This window comes from Cavia porcellus, unplaced genomic scaffold (genome assembly GCF_034190915.1).
Source record: "Cavia porcellus strain 051 isolate PalLab524CR breed Dunkin Hartley unplaced genomic scaffold, mCavPor4.1 scaffold_13, whole genome shotgun sequence".
In the NCBI taxonomy this organism is placed as follows: domain Eukaryota; kingdom Metazoa; phylum Chordata; class Mammalia; order Rodentia; family Caviidae; genus Cavia; species Cavia porcellus.
In genome coordinates this window covers 32,373,159-32,400,977 of record NW_026947496.1, presented here as the reverse complement: position 1 = coordinate 32,400,977, position 27,819 = coordinate 32,373,159, and the positions used below count along the sequence as shown (strand labels likewise).

The window sequence follows — 27,819 nt, the reverse complement described above, 5'->3', positions numbered from 1 at the left end:
GTAACTGCTAATTAAGACTCACAATGACTGTAAAATTGTACTCAAGGCTCAAACTCTTGCTCCTGGAACCTGCTCCCTGGCGTGAAGTCTCGCCACTGGTCCCTTTCTGGCTCCTGCGTGAGACTTTCCTGCAGCCTGCTCTCCTAATTAGTGATGCAGACCCTTCTCAGACACCTACCCAGCAGCAGCTGGTTGAGTGGGGCTCTCATCTGGCTGTGTTACATGTAATTTAGCAAGCTTGTCAGGGACATGAAGAGACAGGGCCCATCCCCCGACCCAACCCCCACCCCCAATTTGTTAATTCAGCATCTTTGTAAAAAGAGACTGCCAGCAGGCTGCCAGTAACTGTGACTTTAAACAGGATGCAGCGAGGACCTGTTTGGAAACTCCCCAGCACTGCACTGCCCATCGTTTGCCTGTCCCTGGGGGGGTCACCAGCCACAAGCACGTGTACACACAGCTTATGCGGATGTCCTGGGCTCCTGCCTGGAGAATGGACACAGTGACAGTAGTCTCTGGACATGCTGTCCCTGCTGGGCTTAACACGGACCACACCCCACATGGATTTAGATTAATCTCCCCCCACTCACTGCCCAGGCAGTAAGCTTAATGGCACCACCAATATAGCACACTCACTATGTGGCTTTCTGTGTCGTAGATGACAAGCTACTCCTTTCAACCACTCTCAGCACTAAATCTGTGATCAAAAATGAAAATACAAACCAGGCAGAGTTTGGCAAGAAGATTCTGGCAGTCCCTTTGAACCTTGAGATAAATTTTAATGTGAAACAATGGCTTTGATTGTTAGGGAGTCCCACAGAGCTAGGTAAATAAGAGACACAGGGTCCCCCTCAAATCTAAGTACATGAGTTTAAAGATGCCTTTATGTGTTGATTCTCAATCACTGATGTGGACACAGCCCTCAGCTAAGGAAAGTCTGGGTTGAAATCCATATTGTGGAATGGACTGTATTTAAAGGGGGCAAAGGGTTGGCTTTGGTCCTTATACCTGTGGTCTGACAGCCCAACTCTCGTTTGACATTTCCTCATTTATCTCAGCAAGGATTAACAAAATTCTCAAAGGCAAAGGAACTTCAATATTTATTACAGAGATTGTTCCCAGCAACTTCACATGGATCTACAACTCCAGTCCTTTTTTTTCTTTATTTTGTGACAATTGCTGAGTTGCCCAGGTGGGGCTCAAATGTGTAATCCTCCTGCCTCAGCCTCCCTGCATGCTGGGACAAATGTGCACCACCACACCTGGGTGTACAGTTTAAAATTTAAAGTGACTGTCTTCTTTACTGAACAGATCTATCCCTTCACTTATAGGCATAGCTGCCTCCTGATGGGCTGCATGTAGTGTGGGCCTGGGGATAGGAGGCTCTGGACTATTAGAGATGACCTTGAATGTGCTGTGTTCTAAGCCTCCATTTTCCAGACTGTAAACCAGGGACTAGAATCTCTACATACTTATACCAATTTTATAAGAATTAAATGATTTCTTACATAAGCCATTATGGGGTTACTGACTCTTTCAATCATTCATTACAAGGGGACTGAATCCATCTACCTAGACACTATGCATGTGCAAACAGGATTCTGTGTGACATTGGGACAAAGAGGCTGAGAACAGTGAGCTCGTGTATGGCCTTGGATCTCAAGTCCTTGCTGCAGGTAAGGACTATGTTAACCATAGGGTGTGTGCATACAGCCTCCCTTAGCTCCACAAAAACTTAGAAATGCGTACAACTGTCCCCATGCTGCAAATGAGGACGCTGATGCTCCATCATTTGTCCCTGATCTCATCTCCTGAGCCTGGCTCAGACTGGCTATAGAAAAGCCACAGGGTCACTTGGAAATACTGCTCAGTACATTCTCAGCCTCCTTTCCTGTCCCCAGGCCTGGTAAAGATTATACAACTCCCTAGAATCAAACTAATCTTTTGGAAAATTTCAAAACAACCAGTAGAAACCCTGACCGCAGTGCTCAGCACAGCTCCTGGGCCTGCCTAGGCCAAGGGGCCTCTTGCTCAAACCCTCGCATGCCTGGCAGGGTCAGGACCTTCTGCAGGCTTTGGCTTCCAGAAGCAGGTGGCTCTCACGTGCCCAGAAGCAACTTCTGGCTGTAAATGGACATCATGGCCCCTTAGGAGAGCTTAAATCTGTGACCCTTAAGCATATGAACTGTGATCTGTAAAAGATGCTATTGTTCTTTCTGCTGCTTCTGAGACAACCTTCCACTAACAGCTTAAACACTGGTTTTGTGAAAGGCAGAAATTAGAAAGGGCAGAGATATGAAAATGATTACTGATTAAGTATCCTGCTAAGTATAATAAGCAAGGTCAAAAATTTAAAGTTATAACAAGAAAGAAAATGATGTTGAATTCATCATTAAACCATATATCTGAATACTTCTGATTAGGGTTAATCCTTAACTATTCAAAACTACTTACACACACAGATAAAATATGTAATAACTAGAACTCTAGGAAGGTGGCAATGAGAAACAAAGGTCAAAATAAATCTCTCACAAACACATATAATAGAAGTCATGCCGGTGAATAAAATGAATGAATGAACTGAGAAATGGTTTTAGCTAGAAAATATACCTTGTCATTTAATAACTAAAAAGGTACAGATGGGTCTACCTATTCCTTTATTCATCCATCTGTTCTCTGGAGAACTCACCAGTGACACAACCTCCGTAAGTTCCCTGGTGTGTAGCTCCTCCGTGGCTCCTACACCTGACTAATTCAGCCTCCTATCACCTTGCTCACCACAGCCAGTTTTGACACAGGTGTTTATGGAGCTGACTCCAACGACACTGAATGTCATGCAAGAAAATCATACAATGAAGAATACAAAAGGAAGGGCTGGGGATTTAGCTCAGCGGCATAAGCAGCTGCCTTGCAAGTGCGTGATCATGAGTTTGATCCCTGGTACCAAATAAAGAATAAAAAAGGACTGTGTTGAGCTTAGCTGTGTGTATGTGGTTGGATGCTGAGAACGCATGATCCTCTTCAGTCATTAGCTTTGATACTTGACTGCCCATTGTGTGGCAGAATTATATGATGAAGAAATCTGAGAATGAATTTGGGTTTCTTGGTATTTTTAAAGCCCTTTAGAAACTGAGCTAGTCAAATGCTTTGGTTCTGGTGATTTCCCAAAGGCCACATGGACTCAGCTTCATATTTGCTGAAACTGTACTTTGTTTTGGTTTCATTGTGTGGATGTATGAACTTTGTGGTTACCCCTTTGTGGTCAAATTTAATAATCAAAAATTTTGATTATTTAATGAAAACTAGAGAAAAATGTTGCATACTGAATAAGCCATAATTTTTTTCCATCTGCTGAGGCATATGAAAATAGTGTAATTTTTTTAAGGTTTCCTTTTACAAAGTAACCTTTCAGGTGCCTCATCTACAAGATAAAAAGGATATGAATGAGGTCTTCATCATGACTATGGATTGCCACATGAAGCTGATCTTCTAAATGCAATATCTTCTTGCCTATGGCTTCACATTTTTCTCCAAGTTCTGCAGAAAAGATGTAAGATTCCTGCCCAGAGAAAAAGAAAGAGATCATATGTAAGCTATAAAACTTTTAGGGCTATGAACACAGACAGGACACACACACACATACAAAAAAAAACCACTTCCCAGAGATGCATTCTCAGCTTCTGCAGCCCAGCAGGAATCATGCTGGAGCCTCTGCTTCTGCAGGGGGTTGTTCTTCAAAAGAGGAGAATCAAGTTCCAGTTGTTACTGAATGAGGAGCTATGTCTACACAATTCCACAGGTTATCCAGTCATTTCAGTGTAGGACTCTTAATCCATCAGCTCCCAGAAGGGATCCATCAAAAGCAAGCCAGAACTTTCCAGCAGCATTCATGAAAAACCAGTAATTTTAAGGTACCCTAACAAAAGAGGTAGGCAGCATGTCACAGGCATACCCGGGCTGACCTATAAAGACAGTCTTTTGAAGGCCTAGGAATCTGACAGGGCACCAAGCTTTTGGCTACACACTGGCCATAGTCTGAAAACCAGACTGTGAAGGAGTCTTTACATTCTATGGACTGTATACAGTATTATGTTCTGTGGCCCATAAGAGTAGGCATGGCAATGTCTTTCTTGCTCCCAAATCCTACCCGCCACTCCAGTTTCCTAGCTCCACACTCTTCTATTGTTTCCCCTTCAAAAGCACCTCCCACAAGTGGGCTAGAAAGGGTCTGACTGTGCCAATGCATGAGGAGGGCATGTGCCCTCCTTCCTTCAAGACCCCTCATGGCAATACCACCTTGAAAAGCACCAGTTCTGATATATGCTATGCCCTCAAGTGACTGTGAGCTCCCTTCGGACAAGGGCCAAGCCCAGGTGTTCATCCCAGGGCCGCATGTGAAACAGCTGGCATATAAAGGGCCATAGATGCTTAATAAATTAGAATAAACAAGGCCATGAAAATGAGGAAAGAAAATAAGGAAATTTTAGAATAAAGGAGCAAAAAAAAAAGGCATTTACAAGCTCAGAATTAAAACTTGACCAATATAAAGAACATATTTTTCCAAATAGTGAATAGCTGAGACTACTGAAAGAATTTTGCATAAGGGAAGGAATTAAAGTATGCTTTCAGATTAAGCTGTAGGATTACTACAAAAAGCTACAACTAATGCCTAACAATAACCAAAAGTTCCCAGGTATAGTAATGTTGTTAGAAGTCCTTAAATACCATGCATAATATGATATTATACTCAGAGCCCATGAATAATAATTAAACCCAGATAGGTACTTTGACATTTGCTCTATTCACTCTGGAATGCTTTAAAGTTTAAATCCCAAATGGTCAACTATGTTAGAATAAAACGGTGCTAATGGGAACTATAAATAACTATTGTAAATATTGAAGAAGTCTCATGTAATGCAAGAAACTGTATATACAAAAGACGAGAAGTCTAGTGACAATGTTGAGGACACATGGATACAATTAAGCAAGCTTTCATGTAAGTACAAATGATGGTTTGCTCAAAATAGACCACAGCAGTGATGAGAAGACGGCAAACACATAAAAGTCGCAGATATGTATATATTTTACTGATCCTACAAGTAATAACATCCTCATTTGAAGATGTGGGATGAAGAGGAGAAAAATTACATAGAAGCAGTGACAATGGGCAAAGACTAAGACCATAATCATGCACAAAATTAATGAGACATGAAGAAAAGGAACATCTGGAGAAAAATGATTAACAGTGGGGAAACCATGAGTCATACACAAAGGAGAAAAATATAGAACTAATGGGAAAATATATGTGACTGAGAACCCACTTAAAGGGAGAAAAACCATAACATCAGATCAGACAACCAGGAACTGAAACATTCTTAAACAATGTCAAATGACTGAATCTTCATTTTAAGGCTACAACAAATACGAAGGCAACTAAATTAAACAAATACAGAGTATTTGTCCCCCCAACATATAGTCCCTGTCTGCTTTCTTTTGAAATTTGTGTGTGGACTGATGATGATGGAATAAACTTTGGAAAGCAGTCTCGGACCACGCAGCATGCACAAAGTGGTTCCTATCCTATGGTCCAGTAAGTAATTCCACAATTCCACATTCTAGAATTTATGAAAAAGAAACAATTTACATATTTAAACTTAAATATTTATATTGTCTTTGTAATAAGCATGAAAAAATACTATATATTGCAAATTGAAATGTAAGAATTTAAATCATGCAAGATAATGGCAATAGAAACCTAGGGAAGGGAAAACAACCACCCAACATTAAAAAGAATAATGTTTGGTATATTAGATTTGAGTTGAGCTATTACAAAATATTTTTAAATTTTTTGATACAGTGTCTTCCTGTGTAGTTCAGTTAGATTCACTGTATAGCCCAGACTACCTTCAAACTCTTAGTGATGTTTGGGCATTGTGCTGCACACCTGTAATCCTAGCATGCAGGAGGCTGAAGCCGGAGGATTGTTCTAAGACTGAGGTCAGCCTGGGCTACAAAGTGAGTTCAAGGCCAATTTGAATCACATAGTGAAATCCTGTATCAACGAGACAAAAACCAAACAACAATAAAAAACCTTCTCCGTGATCCTTCTGCCCTATCCTCCTAAGTGCTGGGAATCCAGGCATGCACCACCATGCTCAGCTAAAAATAACTTATAATATAAGCATATTTAGTGATTTAAAACTACTCAAATAGGCAAAGTACTAAAATGTTTATGATTATTTCAAGGAGTGATATTATTTAAATTTTTATGTTCTTTCTAAATTTTCCACGTTTCTAAAATAAGGAAAGAAAAAATACTGAAAATATTCATTTATTTTTTTTAACTTTTTATTTTGAAGAGAATAAAACCTAACAAAATAAAACAAAATAAAGCCAATCAAAACAAAACAGTGAAAGTGAGACAGGATTTCAAAACAAGATAAAAAGAAATCAACAATGGCTGTCATAAAGTCTCTTGTTATCTTGGAAATAGCTGCCCTTGCCATCAGATATAATAAAATCAAACAAAACAAAACAGAATAAAAACAAAATAATAGGGAATTAACAAAGGCTACTATCTTCCCTTCCCCGTCCAATTTCACAATATCTATTATACATTTTGGATCCCACTAACCCTTCCAGTATTTTATACCAGGAAGACATCATAATGTTCACCTATGTGAGCTGGAACCATTTCACCCAAGGGCATGATTACAAGTTGCGTTCATTTACCAAGAGTCTCATGATTGATTATCCTTCTTTATAGCCGAGCAGGTTTCCATTGTATAAAAATGCCGTATTTCTTATTTATTCTGCAGTTATGGACAAGCTACCTCTGCTTTTTTTCTGGTTCTCTGTCACAGGGAGCATTGTTTTTTCTCCTTTGACTTTTAGTCTATGAATTTTTTTTCTAGTTAATGTATTTTTTATATTCTGCACATTGATGGATCTTGTTTCTTGATCCACTCTGCCTGTTTCTTTTTATTTAGGCCATCAACATTAATGGTTATGGCCAACATGCATTGGTTCATCTCTGCCATGGTTTTTTCCTGCCATTGGCTCCTATTTTTTCCCTCCTTTCACTTGTCTGCCCTGCTGAGTGATCCCACTCTGCTGCTGTTCCTGGGACTGTAGTCATTTTCATCATTCTTTGTAGGATTGGTTTGGTGGTCATGAATTCGTTCTGTTGTTCTTTGTCATGGAAGTATCTTATTTCTCCATTAATTTTGAAAGCTAGTTTTGGGTTATTTGGGTTAGAAGTTGTTTTCTTCTGAGATTGAAATACTTCATCCCAAGTTCTTTTTGACTTGATGGTTTGTGTTGAGAAGTCTGTCGTGATTCTGATGGGTTTTCCTTTATTAGGTGATCTGCTTCTTTTCTCTAACAATCTTTAATATTTTGCTCTTGTGCTGAATTTCTGGGATCTTGATTATTTATATGTCTGGGTGTATGTTTACTTTTGCTACAGTTAGTTGGAGTTCTACACATCTCACTTATCTGTTATGTCAGGTCTTTTTCCCATGCTTGGGAAGTCCTCTCTTATTATTTCTGTAAATAATCTCTTTATGTCATTTGTGTTGATTCCTAGTTTTTTGCAGACACTTATCATTCTTAAATTATTTTTCTTTGTGTTGTCTTTCAGCCATTGAATTGTTATTTCCTGGTTCCTTGTTATTTTAAGAGATCTTACCTTTTGCAATCACTAGCCGCCATCCTGTCTTCAAGATCTGAAAGTCTATCTTCAGTTTCTTTGAAGCAGTTTTGCTAGCTTTCAATGGAGTTTTTAACTTCCTGGATATCTCTTTGAACCTGTTTCACGCATTCCAATTCTTCTCTATATTGTTCATTCAAGATCTCCCTCATTCTTCTATGCTCCTTTTTTAAATTTATGTCTTCTTTAAATATGCTCAGCAATTCTTTTATTATGTTTGTCATTTCTCCTTTTACATGAGATATTATTTCTGATCTGATTTCTCTTACAGCCACATGAAGTCTTTTTTTTTTTTAACTTCAGTTACCATCATCCTAGGAATTTCAGGTGTATGACTTCCAATTTATTCCACATCCATGTCTCCTGGATTTGTTCTGTTTGGGCTGGAAGCCAGCGTCGCCTTTTGCTCCTTCATCTTGATATTAGCCTGGGTTCCTCCAGAAGAGTGAGTTGTGGGGTCCCAGGTACTTCCCACATTGGCTATCTGTCCACAGTACAGGAAGATGGGTCAGGTAACTGGGTTTCTCCTAACCCAGGTTCCCCAGGAGGCGGTGGGGTACAGGGCAGCCTTTTCTAGACACTCATGGCTTTGGAAGCCATGGCTGGGTGGTTCTCCTGGCTCTCTCACTGGTTACATATGGGAGAGTCCCAATGGCGGCTTGCATGCGCACGGTGGCTGGGCTGACTGCTTCTCCCCGTCCATGTTGGTTACCCTTGGAAGAGTCCCAATGGTTGCCTGTGTACATGTAGAGACTGGGGTGGCTGCTGAAAACATTAATTTAAACCATAATGGAAAAGTATGGAAGAAATACACCTGAATTACATTTCAGTTTTTTAAAAGGTTAGCAGGACATAAAGTAAGAGGTGGAAACAAACTCATATGAGCTCAAGGTACCATGTCTAGTGACAGAAAATCTGGCTGACATTCTCTTGCAAGGCTCTTTTTTCTGACTTCATGTTATAAAATCTCTTCTGCACCCCTACACTAACCATGCGACTGCATGAATCATTCTACCATGGATTCTGCACCCATGCAGTCAAACAACTTTGGAACAGAAATATTTAAAAAATTCCCTTGTCATTATATAGCATGACAGATACTTACAGCATTTACATTATAAGTAATCTAGAGGTTGGTTAAAGCACAATGGAGGACTTCAAAGGGTCTATGTAAACATGACAGCATTTTCAGAAGGGACTTAGTGCCTGCCGATTATGGTACACACAGGAACCCTGGAGCCAGTCTTCCATGGTGTTGACTACTTGTTGGTCTAACAGGGTCTAAGCCACAGCTGTGAGGAAACAGACTGTGGTCCAGGTATGATGTGAAGGGTTTCTTAATTTACTGTAAATGTCTTGCTTGAAATCTTGGGAGTAGAACTAGTTTAGATCAGAACTGAGAATTGATAGCTTATGAGAAGGCAGATTTAGATATTCTACCAATCTAATGAGAGATCCTACTGTGTCTGAAGGAAATTTTCAGTCTGTAAAATATAAAGCTATGAGTACCAGCTGAGGGCAAAATGGTCTAGACTTCAATTCCAAATCCATTGTGTTTGCTAAGACTTCATATAAAGTCAAAAACAAATGAAGCAAAAGCTATTGAAGAGCTTTTGTCTGCTTGTTTTAAAACACAGAAAATTTCTTTTCAAATAAATTGTCCTTCAATAAAACTGTAAAAGCACTGAAATTTTCACTCAAGCCAAATCAATGAGTGGTTAAGTCAGATGTATTGATCAAGAGGCCCCATCCTGGGACATTACTGCATGGGGAATGGAGTCCCTATCATAAAGCCATCTGATTTTCCAGGACATCATATCTGAGTAAGCATTTAAGTGGCCCCTGTCAGCAGTCCAGAGTCCTGCACAGAGGGTTTTAGCACAAGAATGGAGAGAGCTGGAGCTGGCCTTAGGGACAAGCTAGTTATTCTACCTTTTACTTCCAAGAAAGCCATGTCAGAAAGGCAGGTGACTTGGGTATAAAGATCTAGGACAATGATGGCAAATCTTTTCGAGATGAGTGCCCAAACTTAAGCCCAAAACCTACTACTGATCATAAAGTGCCACCTTACTATTATACCTGAATACTGAGGTTTTAGTTTAGAAGAAACAACTCATACATTAACATCTTTTGTTTTAAAGAAAAACAAATAACACTTGTGCCATTGGTTCACCACCACTGATCTAGCATCTCTCCTTGCACCTCAGGATGCTGCAAAGTCATGCTCCATTCCCACAGAGGCTCAGTCATGTACAGCATGCTTTTTCCAGGCCACAGACAATGCTGACTGAAGGTGGTGGTGAGAACACCATGCCACAAGTGGGAAAGCACATGGGCTGTGGCAGGAGGGGAACAGCAGAAATTTCTTCTCTTCGGATATAGGTCTGAGCACCTGCTCTCTCCTCTCGCATCATTTGGAAAGATTTTGAAGGAAGCTGCTCTGAACCACACACCATAGATCTTCACACCCTAGGTGCCTCTCCACGTGAAATTGTAAGTTTTATTTCCATTGTTTTCTGATTCATATTTCCTTTTAGTTGGTACATGTTTGTAGTAAATAATGATGACATTCCTTGTGGAGGGTCGGCACATGTATGCAACACATTTTAATTTTTTTAATCCCCCTCCTTTCCTTTCTTTCCCCTTCCATCTCTTGCTTCCATTTTTATTTTAAATTAAATGTGGCAAGAATAAAGGAAACCTGTACACTCGATACTTGATAATTAAAAATGCCACCCACCACAAAAGTCCCTGGGTTCCTGGGTGAAATGGAGTTTTGCAGGATTTGCAATTCTGAGGGTAAAGTATGGGTTGTTTCAAAGCATCTTAGAAAACTCTCCCAGCAATTTATCCTGTCAGGCAGTCTTTTCAACAATTCAAATCATTATTATTTTGTCCTTTCTAAACATGCAACCCCTCATTTAACTACAGGAGTAAATGCTTTCCCAGTGGATCAGAATGAAAAGTAGCTGCAGCAGGTAAAAAATGGTCAGTTTGCCAAGCTCTTCCTCCTCTGCACCTGGCTGAATCCCTGCCATCTTCAAAATCTTGCAGAGTCTGCATCTTCCATGGATGACTCGCCTACCCAGATTCTGGTAGAGAAGGACCTCCCTTGGTAGAGAACTGCCATGTCCCCACTGTTCAGCCCCAGCATGGTACCCTGCCACCCCCAAAACCCAGTAACTGACCCCTGCCTGACTTGGAAAAGGTGCTTAGCAAATGCTGACAGAAGCAATGAATGGAGTCCCTTCTGCCTTATCAGGTGCTGTGGTTGGGGCATGGAGCAACCCAAAGGTTTATGTGGGAGGCTTGTTCCTCAGTGTGGTTGTATTAAGAAGTGGTAGATCCCTGAAGAAGTGAGACTTAGTAGAAGTGAGACCTAAAAGGAGATCATTAAGTCACAGAGGTGCTCTCCATAGAAAGGATTAATGCTAGTCTCCTAGAGTAAGCTCTCTCAAGAATGGATCATTATGAGAGTGTAAGCCTGGTCAGTGAAGCTCTCTGACATCTTGTTCTGCCATGTGATTGCTCCTTTTCAAGGCTGTGATCTTCTGTGAAGCGACATAGGGAAGGACAAAAGAAATGGGTCTGTTGTGCTCCCTTCAGCAGCACATATACTAAAAGAAATGGGTCTGTTCCAACTTGGACTTTATAAACCTCTTTCCTTCATTAAGTACCAAACCTCAGGTACTTTGCTATAGCAGTGGAAAATAACAGCAGTTCTTTAAAAAGCCTTGCTATTTCTTCAAATGCATTATCCAAGAGCTTCCTTTCACCAAAGAGTGAAGAGCCAGCCAGGGAAGCAGGAACAGAGACCTTTGCCATCACTAAATGCCTCTCTCTGTCTCAAGGCAGCAACAAGTAGCCTTGTCTGGGACAATCTCCCTGCCTCCAGGGAAGCTTCTAGGTCCTGTGTAGCTGCCCTGGTACCCCATACACACATGCCCTCACTGGCCTCAGAGACTGCCCAATAATCTTCTGTGCTGTCCGCTAACTCAGGTGAGTCAGTAGCATCAACTGGACCAGACATCATTTCAAGTTCAATTTCCTGACCTCTTCTCAGGACCAAACCTGAAGTCTTGAATATGGGAGCATGATTTAAGACAAAAAGTAGATTTCCTTTGTTGAGCAGGATTTTCCCATTGATATGACCTTCTGAAAACATTTATCTATAAAGTGTATACTCAGATCCAAGTTGCTGGCTGAAGCAGACGCTGAAACCATATACACCAATGGAAATAGTCACAGACTCTGAGAGTCTCTGAGAACTTTAAAAAAAAAAACCTGAGTTATATTTCTTATCAACAAGGCTAGGTCTTTGACTCTAATATTTTTAAAATGTTGACATCTAAAAATGCTAGACCGGAGCTCATATTCAAAGTGTAGGGAAAACAATAATGAGAGTTTTAATAAGAGCAAGTGTATAGTAACTATCTCATCAGGCTATATCTAGAGTGAAGAGGAAATCGGATTTATTCTCTTCTGAGTAGGGAAGTGTTTAAGTTAAATTGCTAGGTAGATGGGTTCAGCTGCCAGTGCCCACTGGGCACATGTCGTGGTAGAGCATGCATCCTCCATCATGGGGACTCACCACGACCTTGAGCAGACAGCTATGCTGTGGGTTAGGTCAACAGCTCATGGACACAGTTACTTCTTAAACTGTGTCAGTCATTCTAGTGGAAGAAGCGTATGCCATCCATGGCAGAACCGAACAATAAAACAAGGAAAATTGTCACTGCAGCAGCGATGTGCTGGGAAAGTGACAAGCTCCTTCTAGGTTTGTGTTGATGAGGGAAACAAGCTGTGCTGCAGATTCTCCCCACATGTGCAGGGCAAGCAGTATAGGCAGGTCAGTACCCCAGGCTCCCCGACCTGAACCCCAGATCTCCTCCTCTGCTGCAGCTCGGCTGGCTCATCTAGGTCTCTATGTCCCTCAACCTACAAGGGCCAATCCATAAAAACACCTCATTTCAGCTAGACACAATAGCATACACCTGTAATCCCAGCATTCTGGGAGGCTGAAGCAGGAGAACTGCAGAGTCAAGCCCAGCCTGAGCAGTTTAGTGACTTCCAAGACTGACTTCAAATAAAAACTAAAAAGAGCCAGGGGATTAGCACAGTATGAAGGCTTTGGGTTCAATGTCAAGTTGAAAGCCAAAACAAAAACAAACAAAAAACTCATTGTTAGAGTGGGAGCCAGGCCACACAACAGAGAAGGGCAGGTGACAAAAAGGCCTCCCAGATGGCAGGCCATCTGCATTTAGAGAGTGCCAAGCCAAAGCATTATTTAAGTTAAAAAAACATTGAAAATAAAAACTCTGCACTGCTTATATCTATATATTTGAACCAGAAATGGACTTTGAACCTCAAGATGTTTGCTCCCTTGTGCAGTCTTGGTTCCTCTCCTGTACCTTGAGGTAAACCAGATGTGACTGCCACAGCCCAGGAACTTAGCTGATGCATTAAAGCATTTCCTTAGTTCAGTATTCAAATTGCAGCCTTGAGTATGTTCCTTTGGGCAGTTTTCCAGAATATTTGCTTGGCAAATACATTCCAGGAGTGCTTTATGGTTTTTTTTTTTCTTTTAAGATGGTCTGCATAAAGAATAGCTACCTCAGATAAATGCCTCTCCATAACACAAAGAATATCTTTCACATCTATTCAAAATCGATTTTGCAATAAGCATTTCTCTTTCTATATAAACACTGGGTGCTACAGTCACTATGTCAATGCCAGTGAGCAAAGAGGCACAAATTAAGACACAACGAATACATCCTTATTACTCTAAATAACACAAGTACTCATCCAAATGCCCAAATTACATGGTCACGCCCCGCATAAGTGGATATTTCTTCTAAAAGCATCCAGATGTCCTGTGTGGTAACAAAAGCATCTGAAACATTCAGACCTCTTGACTGCAGAGCAAGCAGCAAACTGCTTCAAGTATTTACATGATTGTTTTAAAGAAGGCACTGAGAAGCAAGTACTAAACCCAACTAAAGAAGAGAATCAAAGAAGAAAAGAAGATGAGATTGCCTAATGGCGTGTCTTTGTTAATTGGCCTATGGTTTCTGGTTTACCTGAAGGACAGTCTTTGAAAACTCTGACACCACATGATTGTTCACAACAACCTACCCTGCTCCCATGTGGCACACCAGCGCTGGACATCAGGGCTGGGCAAGGGCAGAGTTCACCAGAACATTCTGGGAAAAGCTGCTATTCACTGAGGTCCACGGTATCGGCTAGTCTCTATATGATCTCCATTCAGCAAAGCAATCAGACTCTGGGGACAGGGCTGGCAAGTCTAGAGCCTTTATATAAGAAAATAAAAAATAATGTCTACAGGATGCAGATATTGTGTATTCTGAGATCTGTACATTAAAGATCTCTATGACCAGTGAGGATTGCAGCACTGAGTGGACAGAGGGAGATGGTGGGTAATTAAATGGCCTGGAATGTGGGGCTATAATAATTATAACCTGTCTAGGTTATAGGCAAACATGGGAAGGGATTAATTGATTGAAAAATGACGAAGAACCTATAGTTGTTTTGGAATTCTTTCAGTGCAAGATGTGTTGGTATCATGAATGGAAAAATGAATTTGTATATGGTCTTTAGAAACCTATTTGACCATAACAAATAAAGTAAAATGAATATATACCCTTTGATCTTTAAAAAAAAGAAAGAAAATATAAAGGGCTCCATGCTGGGTGGTTCCTTTCAAGAGACTGTGCTCTTTGAGCGGCATTGCTAAGAAATACCAACTGCAAAGAGGAGTCACAAGAACAGAATCAAATGCCAAACTTCAGAGCTGGCTGTGGTGGAACATACCCTGTGATCCCAGCACTCTAGGAAGCAGAGGCTGGAAGGTCACAAGCTCAAGCCCAGCTCAGGAAACTTAGCCACTTTGTGGCTTCATGAGACCCTGTCCCAAAACTTAAATTTATAAAATACCCAAGGGAGCTATAGCTCAATGGGAAGTTCCCAGTAACTAACACACACACACACACACACACACACACACGCCAAGCATCACTCATGTTCATTTTATATTTAGAAAGCTGAACTTCTAAGTGTTGTCCATATACCACTCTGAGATGCCAAGAATTACTACACTGTATTTAAATACCAGTGTTGAATCCTGGCCCTGGGCCTCATACTTCCAAGCAAGCACATCCCTTTCATGCTATAGAGTCTTGGGCACCTGTGACTTGAGAGGAAGAGATGGGCACTTGGACTGGTGGCTTCTGCTCTTTCCTTCTAAGACCATGCTGCATCCCAAAGGTAAAACATAGCAAAGGGCTTCTCTTCTTTGTCACACTGTTCCTTAAATTTGATGTCCTTGGGCTCCTGATTAAGTCAAGACATTGTCCTCTGCTATAATGAGTGCCTCTGCTAAAGACACTGGTGGGTTAAAGGCCAATGGCTGGCAAAGCAAAGTTATCTGAACAGATGGAATGGAAAGGCATAAAATTACTATACCTTGAGACAAGAGGGTGGCACACATTGGCAGAGGTAAGATAGCTCCATGCAGGAATTCCACAGACCTACATCCAGGCCTTCTGCCTGCTCCATGCTAGGATGGGTAATAATGGCCCACATCCAGTTTATAAGGACAAGAAGCACCTGTTTTTAACCCTCCTATCTCCCAGAAAGCAGGGGAATCATATATGGCCTGGCTATCCTGAGGAGGTGGAATGTTTCCAAAAACACGAAACCCTCAATTAAATGTCAGTTACTCACAGGACACTGGCCCACATTAGTTGGCAAAGGCCATGTGTCCCTGCCATCCCACAGTTACCCTCAGGCTCTCACTCCCCACATCTTTACCAGTGAATAAATGCAATTCCCAAGGTGAGTGAGTCCCTGGGAACCTGAGCTTGCTTCCTCAGAAGCACTGCGCTATGTTTAATTAGGAGAAGTACTGCCTGAGGGCTTCCACATTTTCCAAAGGAAGGGAAGCCAGAACATCAGAGAGGCTCTTTCCTTCCTGGGCAGGTAAAGGAGTCTGGCCAGGACATTAATTAACTGAGAGGTCTGTTAGGACCCGGACCACCAAGTGCTGAAGAAACTTCCCTTATCTATTTGTTTCCTCTATCAAATCCTAGAACAGGGCCTGGTTAGGGCCTGGAACTTCTGTTCTTTGAGTTAGGTCTAAGTTTACTTATGCCATCTGTACTTAAACTCCTAATTACACAATTTAAATAACTATTATACAAAACAATGAAATGTTATTACAGGAAAAAAGTGCTTATCTCCATTAAAGAATGTAGAAACCTAGGAGGCTCCGTAATACTTGCAAAAGGGATGAGAGAGTAAGGATTCTTTGGATGCTTATGAATTGTCCAGTGCATGTTAAAAAAGAACTGGGAACTGAAGATGATGCATTGTAAGAGCCACGCAGTATTGCCAGTCCTGGCTGCATCTCCATGGCTTCTCTTGCTTTGCTTCTTATAGGACAGTGGGTGGGGTCTGTAGCCCTCTGCATTGGGGAGGTGGGGGCTTCCTCACACCTGAGCACTCTTCCTTCTCCTCAGAAACATTAAACCACAAGAGCAACAGGTGAACACATCCTTAGTCAGCTCACAAACTCAGAGGTAGCTATCAAGAGGTTCTGCCGGGCACAACTTGCTCCATGAAGAGCCATCCCGGAGCCAGAAGGCAATAGTAAAAAACATATGATCCATACCTACAATGACTACAGAGGATGCACTCTGTCTGTCAGAGATGTTTCTAAGAGATATAGGTTTAAGATGAAAAGGACATGCATCTTCACCATGAATACCCTTGTCAAGCACAACTGTGAAAGGAGGTAAGGATACCTAGCTTGGGGCTCAGAATATGACACTGGAAAATGTGCTGTACTGAGTATTTGGAGCTGGACCTTGGAAGCAGGACCTCTGAGACTTTCTCCTACCTTTCTGTCTTTACCCCTTCTTCTTCCCAAGATGGAGTTGCAGGAGCAGATTTCCTCTCTCCCAAGTCAAGCTGTAGAAACTAGAACTGCTTAATGCTAGCCATAAAAACTGTAAAAGTCACTCCCCTTTCTCTTGCAGAACTCTATTCCAGAAGAATGCTGCCACCCACAAAGACAGGTGAGGAGGTTGCTGCACAGAGGTCAAGAAGAATCCAGACAGATAGTCATCCTGAGTCCCCTGCACTGTCTTCTCCAAGGTCAAATCCCTTTTTATCTAAATGCATTTCTACACAACTGTCCATTCCTCACTGAGCATTATAATAAAAACAGAGTTCTCCCTGAGTCTTGCAGTCCTCATTTCTAAAGGCCTACCCATCATATAAAACTTTGATTTAATAAATTGGTGATGCCTTTGCCTTGTGAACCTGTCCTTTTTTATATGAGTGTTGCTCATGATGCTAATGATGAGCAAGAAAAGTATCACACTATTCACCCCTTAACCTGCCACCCCTAAGTCTTGGAGACCTAAATCTGAACAAGTGAAGTGACAGCTTCTGATTGTGTCTTATTGCTAATGGTTCTCATCACAAACACATGAACACACTGGCTGCTCAGGGCCTGTGTGAGATGATGGAGTTGCCAGCTTCCCTCTTGGCCTCTCTCAGGCTCGCTTGTGGCAGCTCCTGGCTGGACAGGGTAGCAGCTGGAATAGAAGTCAGGGGGAGCTGTGATACTGCCTGAGGAACTCCACAGGAGGGCCCATTATGGAGCAGAAAGAGGAAGCACCCTGGCAGGAGAGGCTGCAGACAGGAAAGAAGGAAGTGCGCAGGTATTCCAGCCAGAACAGCCAGTACATAAGAACAACCTCCCAGCCGCAGCTTGGCCCGCTAACCCTCAGCTCCTGTCTGGCCCCTGTGCAATTTCTGTAACATCTATAAACCAGGCCAACAGCAGCTGATTGTTTCCAGAGTCCTTGGAAAGACCGGGAGGAGAACTGTAATGCAACTGAGAAGAAAAGGGCTCTTAATGACTTGAGGAAGTGCCTGCTAAAATTGGCCTTTAGCACTGTGCTGGCTTCCCTCTGAACAAAGCTCTGAGTGAATTACTTCGCCTTAATGGGCTCAGCTGTAAAATGGAGGAACCATGCTGAACAACCTGGCAGGCCTTCGGCATGGGAAAGTGTTAAGTGAGACTCACCACCTTGGCCAGATAAGCATGGGAGAGGCTTAGAGCGCCCACCTCCCTGAAGAGCACTATAAAAAGTCAGCAATGTTTCATGGAGGATTTGGGTCAAAAAGAAATTGGCTGCTTCAGGGCATTATGTTTCAGTAGAGAAACCAGTGTGAGGTGGCCAGGCCAGCAGGGGCTTCCAAAGCAAGATGGATAGAGTCACACAAATGGGCATTTTAGCCACAAGATAAACATACAATTCCCTTGACATTCATGGATCCTGGAAAATAGCCCCTGTGAGACCCTTGCTCAACATTTCTCTGTGCCTCAGTGGTATAAAATCCTGGGCTCAAACACAAGCAAGGCTTTCCTTTTAAGCCTTTTTTTCTTAGATGCCTTCCACTAATTCACTGTTCACTAGTGTTTCTTGCTAAAGGGAGCAAAGTGTGTTATTAGAAGGTATTTTATAGATGCTGTGCTTGCCAAAAAAAGATAAGCATGAACACTAACTAGGCTCTACCATGTATATAGACTATGAGACTAGCTATGAGTTACTTTTTTTTTTTTTTTAACCTTTTTTTTCTTTAACTTTTTATCGGTACCGGGGATCGAACTCACGACCTCCTGCTTATAAGGCAGGTGCTTATGCCACTGAGCTAAATCCTCAGCCCCTATGAGTTACTTCTTAGTATCTTCACCTTGGTTTCTGCTTTGGTTTTTAGCAGATGAGCAGTGGCCTAATCAGTTCTGAACAGGGACCTGAGCCCAAGTATCCTTCACCATGCTGTCTTCAGCATTCCAAGGTAAATTCAAACAATGCAAACATCCACAAGCCTGACCCAAAGTAGGCAGATCTTAAAATTTTAGTCCCTTTAGTAAAGTTATACACAATAAAATCTACTACTTTTGGTATAAAGTTACTGATTTAGACATATGCATGCATCCATAAGATACGGTACCCTCCACCACCACAAGCCACAGGGTACATACATTACCCACCTTATAACTATACCCAAATAGACAGGGTACATCTACTACCTCCCAGATTCCTTCCTACTGCACTTTATAATCAGCTCCTTCCTCTGCCTGGCAACAAGTGATCTGCTTTCTAGTTCTATACTTTTTCCTTTGCCCAAAAATATCTATCATCTTAAAATTTCTGGTATCTGTGATTCCAGAGGAGGCTGCCCATCCACGGAGACAGTTCTAGGAGCCCCATACCTCATATAGTGTGAAACTCATATAGCAATTTTTCCTATAAATATGTACCTATAACAAAGTTTAATTTATAAATTAGGCACAGTAAGAGATTAATAAGAGCTAGTAATAAAATAGAACAATTATAATAATATACTGCAATGGAACTAATATTCTCTTTTTTCTCTGTCTCTGTCTCTGAATCTCTATCTCTCATTGTTCTGTCAATTTGTTTTATTTTTATTTTTTGAAAGCAGGATTTTGCTATTTCATTCAAGCTGGCCTTGAACTCACTATGTACCCAGATTCGCTTCAAATTCACAGTGATCCTCTTACCTCAGCCTCCCAAGTCTTCAAATCACAGGCATGTACCACCAAACCTGGCATCCTGATTGTAACAATCTCAGCATATGGATTCTCTTTGGCATATCTGAATTGCAATCACTAATAGTCTTACACTTTGGGGCCATACCATGTAAAATGAAGATCACTTAAATATAGCATCACAATATCATGACAATTGAGCTGATAACCTTGAGCTAACTTAGTGACTAAAAAGAGGGTAGTATATACATTGTAGATACACTGGAAGAGAGATGATTCCCATTCCAGATGGGGCAAGGCAAGAAACCACAGATTTCATTATACCACTCAGAAAAACTTACGAATTGTTTATCTATGGAATTTTCCAGACCATAGCTGGTCACAGGCCCCTGAAACTCCAGAACGTGAAACTGCATACCAGGGACAACTGCAATATAAAACCATAACTGGAGCAGGGAACAGAAGAATGATTCTGAAAGCCAGAAAAAGCCACTGGTGAACCCCTCAAGAAACAAATAACAGGGCACCTTAGCATGAGTGGAGAGGACCAGGAGTCTCAGAAGGGCTGAAGCCTAGAGACAGAGTCACTGTATGACTCCACTACCGGTCACAGGAAATTCATGAGGTGATAATTCATCCCTCATTCAGCCTCAGCTTTAAGTTCCAGACTTTTAGCAAGTACAGCTCAGTTTTCCAATCAGGGAATGAAACCATCAGATGCTTATAAACTGATGAATGAAGAACATCCTTCTATGACTGGGAAAGTCATTCCCTGAGCACCTGGAGGGTAAGAGTATTATAGGCAGCTAAGTTAGATAAAAATATTACAGGCAGTCAAACAAGGTGAGGCCATCGAAGGAGCCAGTGGAGAAGATCAGTTACCTCGCAGCTGTGAGGGAGACAGATACATCCTGCTGTGGGTCAAACCTCAAGAAAAAAGATAAAAAAGTATCCATATACTTCTTAAGGGTAAGCATCAAGGATTGACATTCTAAATAGGTATCAATCACTTTGAGGAAGTGAGAAGGAGCCACTAACCCAACCCCTACAGGAAAAGGCCCTGTTCTGTATTCATGCCTGCTTGCTATGTGACTCACTTCCCCATTTGCTCCCAAGTCAACCAATTTTACCCGAGCAACTGTACTCATAATCTCATGGGCTGACCATAGTTCTGTCCCACCTCATGCCCACCTTGCGAGTTCTCATTTTCCTCCACCTTGAACCAGTCTCACCTTGTGGTTTTGCTCTATAAAAATCCCTAGAAAAGGCAGAGTCCTCAGCAACCCACTCAGGATCCCTTCTGTCTTTAGATAGAAGCTTTCTATCTCTCAATAAAAATATTCTACTCTTAACCCCCATTGTTCCTAAAATTTGTTCCTCAATTTTAGAGCACACAGACTTGTACCAGACAAGTTTCTTTCCCCTGTATCAAGAGGGAACAGTAGGAAGAAAGGAAGGGCCTTAGGACATGCTACTCCAAAACAAGGCATGCTGGTCCCAGAGGAAGCAGCAGAAGCAGGAAGGTCTCCCTGACATCCTGCTTTCTCCCGGGAAGCAAGACACCAGGATCCATGGACCTCACTCTGAAACACATCGTAAGACCCTCACAATTCAGGTGCCCTTCCTTTACCCCAAGGAACAGCCTCACTTCCGAAGATGCAGGGACACAGAAGAATCTCAATGACAGGGTGTGGCTTGGTCTCTCAGGCCATTACCACTGGATCACTCTTCCTTAGTCTACTACTGTTTGTGTTTCCATGTGACTCTGAGTCCTCACTTCAGAAGGTTCCTGTGTCATGTAAGACTTACAATAAATAAACTTGTATGTTTTTCTCTTGACTTATTATTATAAGAGACAACTCAGCTACAAACTTATCAGTGGGTGAGGAGCAGATACTATATTTTCTGCATGCAAGAGAAAGCAAGGAAGGAGACTGACAAAAACAGCTCCACTGAATCAGTGCTTTCCTCCAGCAATGTGCCTGACTTGGAGACCCGTTCACACCTGGTCCCCTTTAGCCTCAAGGTCTTCTAGGCCTTGATATGGTTTGGATGTTGAATGTTCCCCAAAGGACATGCATTAGAGGCCCGGTCCCCAGCCTGTGACACTATTGGGAAGAAGCAGAACCTTTAAGAGGTGGAGCCTGATGGGAGGTCATTAGGTCATCACAGGAGATTGTGGGCCCAGGCCTTGCCTCTTTTTCTCTTTTGCTTCCCAGCTATGAGATGAGCTGGTTTGCATGGACATGCTTCTGTCATGATGTGCTGCCACAGGCCCAAAGCAACATAGCCAACTGATGGCAGACTAGAACCTCCAAAGCTGTGATACAAAGAAACCTTTTCTCTCTACAAGTGATTATGCTCAGTGTCTATAACAGTAACAGGAACCAGACGGACACAAAGCACACATGCAAGGGGAAGCCAGTCCTACCTTCAAAGGTACAGACCCAGGGCCTAGTCCCTTCCACGGGGCCCCACATCTATCCTTCCATGGTGCTGCTCTCACCTTGAGCACTCTAGCCATCTACCATCAGCCAAAGGCACATTTTCAACACTTTTGCCTAGAGCGCTCAAGGCCAAGCTTGAGAGTATGAAAGCTGTCAGATCAAAATGGAGTTGCTTGTGTCACAATCTTGATCAAAAATAAATAAAGCTCCAATGTGATGGATGACTACAATTATCACAAGAGTCTGCACAAACTAGACCTATGCACAGAAAGTACTTCTTCAAGGACATCTGTCCTACAATGTCTTGTCCAACCCTGGATGGTGATATGCTTGGTACTGGTCCTTGTAGCCAAGGGCTGTGATTGCAAAAAAATTTATGTAACTCTTGTTATTTTGCCTGTAAAATGTCTCTCATCTCAGCTTCCGTGGCTATGCACACAGTTTAGTATGGCACATGTGTTCCCACTGCAGTAATGCTCTTAAGTGAGCTCTTCATTCTTCCCAGAGAGTCTCTGGCAGTCACAGGTTGACAGGAGGTCTCACTTGCAGGGCTGGGGGACACCAGCCCAGCTCAGCACAAAAGACATCCAGCCCATAATATAAGAGTGACAGCAGCCCTGCCTTTGCATAAGAGCATCAGTTTGAATTCTGGACTATAATCAATTCTTAAGCAGCCCAGAAGGCAATGAGAAGATGTCATGCTCTGAAAAGGATACGAGGGCTGCTCTGTAAGGACGTGGTCCTACTAATGTCCATGCTTGGGGAGTCCTCTTAAAAGCTTGGGAGGAATATAGTTGAAGCTGAAGACCAACCCTGACATGAGTGAGCCAAGCAGCCCATACGGCCAGCTTGCCAGTCTTCAATCTCCTCTTCACACACAGAGAACATACAGATGAGGAGCTCTCAAGCCTCAGGTCAAGACAGGAAAAAGTTCCCAGGTCCTTTCACAGAAACGACTCTCCCTGGGGTAGGAGGGGAAAGTGAAGGGAAGGCAGGGGGGTATTTCATTCGGTTCATCAAGGTCATACTCCACAGAAAAGAATTAAACAGACCAAATTTAGACCTACAGGCAAATATTAAAGATTCTTTGGCGATTTTTTATGAACAGACCACATTATAAACATTTATTATCATTCATTATGATCCAATTTTGATAACTGCAATGAATGGGATATATACAAACATGTGAATGTCTGATTCTAATGAATAACATATTATAATATAGACATTCTAAGTATATATTTAAGCATAATATACAATAACATAACCTAGACAATAACCATGTTGTATATAACATGTATAATGTATACCATATATAATTCTATACTAACTTGTATATTCTAATTCAGGCCACTGAGCTAAAATACAAATAAAATTAATATGCTAAAAGTTTTTTCTTTGTTCTTACATATATTTTAAACACTTACCAAAATTATACATTATTTAGTAATCATTCAAGAATTATTCAAACCTTAAATAATTGTGTTGTGTGATGGAAATCGCTACTCAAAGGGGTTGGTTCCCCAACACCCTCAGAAAGGGATCGGAGGCCATGTAAAAATGACAGACCTGCTTCCATTCACCTCCAGTGCAGGGCACACAGGCGGTCAGAGGAGCCCTCCACCCGTGGAACGCCTGCAGAGGGCTCTTCCTCCCATCTTCAGTGGAGGGTCTGGGAGGGCCAGTTAGGATGGCTGTCCAGGAGGCTGCTTCTGTGTCATCCACCTGCTGCTCATCTTCAACAGACAGGCTCTGGACCAGCAGCTGACAAGCCTCCAAGTCAGCTTCCCACACTCTTCCAAGCAGCGGACACTTGCAGCTAAGACAGAAGATACAGGTATCAAAATTAACTGAGTACTATCCTGTCCTACCAAGGTACTGGATTTTCCACATGGATAAAAGTCATCTGTGTGTCTTACACTTACAATGTAATTTCACATGGTGATGGGGTATTCCAGCCAGAAGACTCAGAGGTCCTGACTCTAATCCCTCAAGTCACTGAGAAGTGACAATCCTTTCCAGCTGCTGGATCTGCAAAGACATCCTGAGTCCTCTGTGTCTCTCCAGACAAAGTCACCCAACACCACAGCTTCTCCTGTCAGGGATCCAAGCTACTGATGACCCACTCATCTCTCTGGCTGGACACTTCCATAAGTGTTGTCCCACACCTAGACTGTCACCTGCCACCCACATATACTCTGCCAACCTGCCTAACATGCCACATACATCTTGACCCCATCACCCCAACAACAAATACACACCTTGTCACCCACTATCCCATTAGCACATATATACTGTCACCTACCACCCCCCACACACACACACACATACACACATGAGGTTAGGAAACTTTTCCTGGGGAAACTCCCTGCCCTGCCCTCAACCAGGTATAATGATGAGGTCTCTCACCACCCTGTGTTTTTCTCCTTTAGAGAACAGACCACATTTACATCATTTATATGATTTTTCTCTTTCTCTCTCTAAGGGAAGGGATGATATCCACTGTGTTCATTGTGCTGCTGGAACCTGCTGACATGAATCATGAGCTCAGGGTCCCAGGGTGCCCAAAATGTACTGTAGACCAGTGGACAGACCAGGGTGACTCCGTCCATGACAACTGCTGCTCACACTAGTGGTGGAGGACAGAAAAAGTGACTGATCAGGAGGACAGACACCTGTCTCTCCAGGGGGAAAGGGCACATCTCTCCAGGGATATTTCATTATCCCAGGGCCATTACAACAGTGAGGTATAGGGACTCATTGTTGACAAAATTTCTGCTGTTCATAGGAAGCCAAAACTCTTGGTATTTAAATAAAAATATGTATTTTTTACCCATGCCAGAGATCTTCTACACAGCCACCTTTCATTTAGTAAGTCTTCCTTCTCCTGTATCTAACATGCTATTTAATTAATCTATTTTATGTTAAATTTTAGTTTCCTTTAATTTTGATTTTCTATTGGTTTTTTCATATATTCAAGTTCTCTTTTTAAATTCTCTAATACATTCTCTATTTTCTTTAATGTAGTAATCATTATTTTAAAGTCCACATCCATGAATAAGGACAGCACAAGGAAAAAGAAAACATGAAGCAGAACGAATATTAGAAATTCATGTTGGGCATGATGGTGCATGCCCATAATCCCAGGCCCTAGGAGGTCGAGGCAGGAAGATCGTTGCGAGTTTGAGACCAGTCTGGGCTACACAGTGAGCTCAAAACCAGCCTGAACTGCATTGGGAGACCCTGTCTCAAAAGAGAAGAAAAGAAAAGAAAAAACAAATTCATCAGCTAAGAATTTTCAAGATGAGAGACAAAAATGACACACTGAGGAAAGTGGGGGAAAAAAACAAAGGAGCAAACACACCTCAGGTTCTCACAGTGGAACTCCTGAACACAAGTGAGAAATAGCACAAAACTCTGAAAGGCACCCAGAGCTGGGGGCGGGGAGAGAGGGAGAAGAGACACATGAACTTCAAAGGAGCAAAGATACAGGTGGCAAAGACGGGAAGCCAGAAGACAACCAAAAACTAACGTTACAATTCTGCAAGAAATTAAGATCCAACCTAGAATCATGTAATTATTTTTAATTCCCTTCAAAAGGAAGCTAAAATAAAGACATTTTCAGACAACCAAAAACCAGAAGGATTCCCCAGAAGGATCTCCACAGTGGAGAAAACGACTCAACTAGAAACGAGGACTTGAATCCACAAGGAAGAGCCGCCAGGGGAGTAGGTGCACAGGGGTCTGAGTGTGGTAATTAAAATCCACACAGGGAAGGCGGGAGTGTAAGGAATTAAAATATGCTCAGGTCCTTGTATTGTTTAGGAAGCTAAAAGTAATCCTTATATTAGACAAAAAGTCAAGGAGTCACTCTTTATGGTAATCATCCAACATAGAGGTTAAAAGAATATAAAGGTAATACGGGGGAATTTTATTAAAGTCAAAATACTTGCATACTATTTTTCAAGTCATTAAAAAAGACATACATGAATATGACAGAGGAAGAACACAGTAATATAGAAATGCTTGTGCCTGAATGTATCAGAAATTCCATTAAATGCAAATAGATACTAAATGTTTAAAAGGCAAAAAATCAAAATCTAATTATAGTTGATTACAAGAAATATGCAGCAAATATAAGGACACAAAAGATTACAAGTAAAAGTGTAGGAATGATGTATCATGAGATAAAGTGCAGAGGTAAAGTACAGAGATAAAGTGCAGTGGGAAAGGTCTCAGCTTTGAACATACTATACTATGCCAACTGGAGACCACTATATAAAAAAACAAACAATGATTCCTGGTTCATACAGTACAAATATCTATTTCAGGTGGATTGCAGATCAAAATGTAAAAGGCAAAGTAATAAAACTTCTAGGCTATAATCCAGGATATTGTTATGACTTTGCACTAAGCAGAATATAAAAGCAATATAAACAGAATATGAAAAGTACTAACTATAAATGAAACAAATGATAAGGCTGATCTCATTAGCATAGGAACTCATATTGATTTTTTTAAGCATCATTTAGAGGATGAGATGTTGAGACACAGGTTTTGTAATACTCATAGCCAATGAAGGATAGGTTCCAGAATATAATCAGGATTCCCAATAAAGAAAAGGAAGTCTGATGAGCAGGAACTCCAGAGAAGTACCATGTGACTGGCCAATAAGCAACTTCTGGAAAGATCTCCAGCATCATGAATCATCAGGAAATTGCCTATCACACTACAATGGGATGTACTGAAAGGTAAAACTCTGACTACACCGAGAGTTAGGACAGACAGAGAGACACAAGAACCTTCAACTGCTCCTGGGGGGAGTGCTCATGAGTGCAATGCCTTTGAAGTCTTTTTGACAGATCTGTTCGTGTAGAACATGTCAGTCACACAAACCAGCAACTCAACTTGTAGATATGTTCTCAACCAGATACATACACAATAAATTCTTAATATTCACCACTGTGATATTCTACCAGTTATCACAGACCTCGAATTAGCAAATCTTGCAGTACAGCATTTAGAGGAACTACAAGATCACATTCCTTTTTGCCTCAGGTCACACCTTTGTCCATCAGTCAATACATAACCTTGTTTCATGTGTGTGTGTGATTTAATATATAGCACTGATCCATTAACATGGAGCTAAGAGGCAATTGGATTATTAACCATACCCAATAGAAGCTCTGCTAATGCACATAAAAATATATTTCTTTTCATAAGGCACATCACGGTCTTCCTGTGCGTAAGAACCCCAAGAAACATTTCAACCATGAGCCTTCAAGCCACATTAAAAAATGAAAACTACAAGAATTAGAAAGATATCCCACTAAACAGACAGTCAAAGGTCACTGATGTATAGAAAGGGAGCTGAAACAGGAATGCAGAGCATCATTCTCTTCAACCTCAGTGAGGAACCTACACCTCAGAAAACTCAAACTTTCTGACTTGACTGTACATGTCTGTTACTGATGGAGAAAGCTCTGGGAACAATAGTTTTGAGGTTTTCAATATGGGAGCAGATAAACCACAAATATAGAATATGAAGATCAAATATGAGTATACGTAATCATATACTATTATTTGCAAAAAAAAAAACTGGAGGGGATGAAATGTCTTAGTTACTTTTTCATTGCTAGAACAAAACACCCAATTAAAGGAGGAAAGGTTTATTTAAACTCACAGTTTGCAGAGGCTTCAGTCCATAGTAAATTGGCTGTAAAACACGATGGCATGACAGAGGAGGAACAGTCCTTGGCATGGTAGGCAGAGAGCAGCAAGCATAAGCCTCCTTTTATCTTTTTATATTCCATCCAGGCTACAAGCCTATTGGTTGGTGTCCCCCCACATCCAGAGTGAGCCTTCTGGTCACCTACATTCAGAACTATGCTAAACCAATCAGTAGACTAATCCAGTTATCATGCAAAGGCATCTAGTATTACACATGGGTCAGTATCCATGATCCAGTTACTCCCCAAATGCCCATCTACGAGCATCTGAGGCTTTGGGGGGGATATTGAGATACAAGCCATAACAAGTGTCCATAAATCAAA

At 41.6% G+C, this 27,819-nt stretch overlaps 1 protein-coding gene across 2 annotated transcripts in view; it reads right to left on the bottom strand.

The window, feature by feature from the left end:
* Disc1 (DISC1 scaffold protein) overlaps positions 1-27,819 on the bottom strand; it is a 326,935-nt gene that overhangs the window by 7,959 nt on the left and 291,157 nt on the right. Inside the window, exons 11-12 of one of the 2 annotated variants that reach the window (XM_063260047.1) lie at positions 23,336-23,585; positions 3,442-3,559 (exon numbers count right to left, since the gene is read on the bottom strand). In XM_063260047.1, the coding sequence (XP_063116117.1) occupies positions 3,442-3,559; positions 23,336-23,585 (368 nt within the window). Of the gene's footprint in view, positions 1-3,441; positions 3,560-23,335; positions 23,586-27,819 lie in introns of those variants that run through there. The other variant, XR_010051226.1, reaches the window with a different exon arrangement.